The sequence below is a fragment of the Dreissena polymorpha genome, chromosome 2 (genome assembly GCF_020536995.1).
Source record: "Dreissena polymorpha isolate Duluth1 chromosome 2, UMN_Dpol_1.0, whole genome shotgun sequence".
NCBI classification, from domain to species: domain Eukaryota; kingdom Metazoa; phylum Mollusca; class Bivalvia; order Myida; family Dreissenidae; genus Dreissena; species Dreissena polymorpha.
This window is the reverse complement of record NC_068356.1, coordinates 142858046-142862526: the sequence shown is the minus strand read 5'-3', so window position 1 is coordinate 142862526 and position 4481 is coordinate 142858046. Positions and strand designations below refer to the sequence as shown.

Sequence of the window (4481 nt, the reverse complement as noted above, 5' to 3'; positions counted from 1 at the left end):
TGTGATTTACACGTTTTCTATGAGGCCATGACAGCAGGAAGGATGCCGAGGTAACGATGACGTTGTTGCTAAGGAAACTGTAATGTTTTCGCTAGTTTTTTATGGTACAAGAAGACCATATTTTGCATGTTTTATTTTTACTTTTTCCCGTTTTGTCTTCAAGTTGTCCGTATGGCAACTAATCTTTAATAATTAAGTGACGTTTCTGTGTGTTTTTTATTGCTTGTGATGAGGAATAGTATGTTTTATATACTTTACTTGGCAAATAATTGGCTTTTATTTGCTCGCAAAAAATGTTCTGTTTGGTCACGTACAAATGAATGTGTTTTTTATATTAATTGGTCAATGTTATATATGTATTGACACACACTCTAAATGACACATGTGCGACAAAGTTATTGTGAATTTGAAATATACTCAAGGTATTGTTGGGTTGCGGTACATACTCAATTTAAATTCAGAATGATAGATAAATACCGTATGACGAGATAATCGTTGTTTTTAAACAGAGGCTTTCTGGATATCGTATGTACATTCAAAATCTTTTATCCCTTGATAACAAGAATAATTAATGCTACCGAATGAATTTTAAATCACAAATATAAGTGCTGGCATGTGTTTATAAACCAGTTAACAATATAACTCTCAAACATGCTTCTTTAGAGCATGAAATGTTATTTAAAACACTTCTGTAAATGGAAGTTAACCTAGTACAGTATAAATACATCAAGACTCTTGACATGAACAAGAGATATTACATATCCAAGAAATACGATCGATGAAAGAAAATATATAAACAGTGAGAATCATATATCACATTTCACATTTTGGTTTGTGAATACATCCCTTCAATCGATAAATGTAAACGTTTGACTGTGACATTTAACCTGTTGTTATGAGCATTAGTGGTGAACAAAAAGTGTGAATTTATCATCGGAACATATGTATACATCGTTTGTCCATAGACCTGTTCACAGGTTAGAAAAAAGATCATAGGAAAGTTGTTTATAATTTAAAATTAATGTTAATAAACGCATGATATTAAAAAAGAATTCCTATCCAAAAAACAATGTGTTTATATAATTATGTGATCGTTTTTTAAGTAATCAAAATCGTGAAAAAAAAAACATTTGTAAGTCTGTCATCGATATTTGGAAAAAAGTGGTAGCCTGTTAACCTTCGCTGTCAATTGTCAAGGATTCCAACCCTGGAGAAAACGATTTTATTTATGCTTTGTCGTATCATTGTATTTTTTTAGTTACTTAAATCATAACAGCTGTGTTTGTATATTACTTTATTTTTTTTCCTGTTTTTGCAACTATTGCTGTTGCTGTTGTTGTCGTATATAGTCATTTGAGTAAAGTTATATAATTTAATAAAAAATATAATTAGCAACGAAGAAAACCGCTTCGTACTAATCGCATAATTGATAGATTGTAAGGGGAGAACACTAGGTACATTTCAATATGCTTATATAAGTTTCAGCGGAGTAAAGTTGGTTTCGTCTAGATAAAAAATGTTTCATATATTTTTTACATAGAAGATAAATATGATTTGTAACAAAGTTGGAAAAATATTCATTTCAAAATTATTCCGTTGAGTTCATTATTAAATTACAGGAATTCCAACATGCAGAAATAATTCAATTCAATTGAAACTTAAACGTTGTGTGCTTATAAATTGCATGCCTAAAGCGTTTGCGATTTCATTAACATGGCTGATTTGGTCTGTGTTAACTGGATTGAACACATTTTTGTGCATCAGTCTCAATGTAAATGAACACATTGCTATGATTCCTTCCGAACAAACCATATAACACGCTCACAAATGTAAACCAAGCGGTAAATATTGTTTATTATTTCCAATACAATGTATATGTTATCACTGAATACATGTTAATCGTGATAGTCTACTCAGCAGATGCAGATGCCGAAAATATTGAATTAAAGAAAAAGAAAGGAATATAAGGTGTTTATTGGCAAACATAAACATATAATAATTTATTCTTTCATAAAATGTACGATGATTTATTTTTTAATTGATGGCACTAAACATGATTGTATCTTACAAAACAACGTAAACATAAGGACGCAGGCTGATCTATATGAAACAATTAATCAGATCGAAATTCTAAATGAACATTTTCAGACAAAACACTTTAATTATTGAGGACTAAGACCTTTACATGTTATTGTAATAACAAATTATTAATGTAAAAGGACACTCCAGTGAATAATAAAAAACATCTAAGACATCATATACTAAATTAAACATACCAGTGCAAAAATAAATGTAACATCAACATTACTTTTTTATGGATATAAACAAGCGACAAACCTACGAGTTAAATAAATAAAAATATATAAACAATAGGACATTGAACATTTCTATAACAAATAACGTCGTTTAAAGCAAAGCTATTAAAGAGAAAGGCGTATACTTGATATATACTCATACGAAATATAAGGAAAAAATTCCGACGTCATTCAGTTACAGCACGGATTGGCAGGCAAAGGACGTCAACTTATGTGTTTTTGTCCAGGTCTGCGTAAACACTTCTACTGTGCATTTCCATGCCTGTATTATAAAAACAAATAAATAAATGCAGTGTATAAAATACGCGATATAGACTTGTCTTTCTTTCTTAAACTGCGATATTATTAAAGGAATGTTCATAATAACATTTATCTAAAATAATTTTACGAATAACAAATGATGTCGAATATTAGATCATGCATTTAAAGCTATTATGTGTTTTTTCTGTTTAAATAGGTTTTTAGTAATGCGTTAAATTTCTATTTAAGTATACAGTTACCTTGGAAACTCGGATATCCATGCGGTAGTTTTTACCAGCAACAACCTGTAATTCCATATAAGATTTATAAAACCCATGGATAATTAACAACCATTACGTGCATTTTTTACACTATATCGTGTTAAATAAAACCGTGTTCACCAATCGTATTACGACAAACGAAAGAAAAGGGAAGTGTAATTCTGTTGTTCTTGTTTTTAAGTCGTTTCACTATTGCGTCTTATATAATGATCATATTGCTATAAATACATATCTGTATGTTCATGGGCTTCAATAGAATATATACACCAATCCGTTAACAATTTTGGAACATACTTGTGGATGAAAACTCACCTGCGTTTCAGCTTTTTCAACAGCATCTACGACGTAATTGGAGCAAATCTGTCGAGCTGCGAATTGTGCTAGTTGTTGAACGGTTCCATCATTTTGGTCAGCCGAGGTCCATCCACCGACTAGTTGGTTTTGGTTCAGATTACCTCTACCTTTAGGTCTCAAATTAGACCCTTGGCGTGCCGCAAAAGCGACGCCGACTAGAACGATGAGCAAAAGTACAGTCTTCTGTGAAGCCATTGTTAAGACCTTTTTCTTCACTGTCCTGTGATAAACAGAATCCACGTTAAATTCAAAACAAACAATAGTCTTAACATGTGTAATTTAAACTGGATTTCACTAAAGTATGCATTAATTCAAAAAACGAAATAATTTCAATCTGTTAAAAGCTTACCTCACCGATACTATCCTGCTTACTTTTGAAAACGTGTATACCACTTGGGCGTTTATATAGCAGCCCTTTCAAAGGGATGTGTGGGCTTAACCTAGTTCTACTTGAGTTTCATCTACTATAAATAATCCGTACAGATATTTAAAGGCACTCGCGTATATTGTATTCCCTACTGAATTATTTCAATTACTTGCTTACATAAATATCATCACACCCTCACGTGCATAAAACGACGATAGTATTTTGTAACAACTGAATGGTTATATGTTTCATTTCCTTCAATAAATTGTAAAGCTGTAAATACATTTTTTTGAAGTAAAGTGTATGTGTTAGTGTGATTATTTCACGAAACGCATGATACTGCATAATCAAGTAAAGTATTATTCTGTTAATGTTAAATTGTCTAACCAGCAGCACAGCTACTTGCGATTAAGGTGTATTTTAAGTTTATCGAACATTTGAAATAATAACTTAAATTATAAATGAGTAAACAAACGTGACTTTTTTTCTTGAAAAACATTCATCACAACATATATGAATTGATAATTTTGATAACATGTGTTTCATTTAAACAACAATGTTTGTGTTAGGTGTGCATACTTTTTAAATCTTTTAATGATATGCGTTACAAACGTTTATCATCGTCATGGATTTGGCAAATATTCATCAATTCCTGAATACCCCAAGTATGTTTAAATGCTTGCATATGGTCGTGCTTTCTGCTACTACTGCTCCAAAAGAGTTTTAACCTTAAACTTATATTGAACGTTTTTTGTGTGGACATGTTCGTTTAAAACAAACCGATGCATCCCACATGCCGCATTTGCGTTGTCCGCAAAGAGCGAGATCGCCTTTCAGAGCTTTTCAAATGTGTGTTCAGCTTTTTTGTCAAATCCGGTTTGCGCCAAAATGAATCGTGAGAATATCAAAACATATTTTTCCAAA

The 4481-nt window shown here is 31.4% G+C and overlaps 1 protein-coding gene across 1 annotated transcript; it reads right to left on the bottom strand.

Moving 5' to 3' along the window:
• Positions 1-1917: 1917 nt before the first annotated feature.
• On the bottom strand, positions 1918-3713 carry LOC127869281 (uncharacterized). The gene is made up of 4 exons (XM_052411717.1): positions 3540-3713; positions 3149-3410; positions 2816-2860; positions 1918-2577 (listed from the first exon to the last, which is right to left on the bottom strand). Exons 2-4 carry the CDS (start codon positions 3383-3385, stop codon positions 2491-2493), a joined length of 369 nt encoding a protein of 122 aa, XP_052267677.1. The 5' UTR covers positions 3386-3410; positions 3540-3713; the 3' UTR covers positions 1918-2490.
• Positions 3714-4481: the final 768 nt, after the last annotated feature.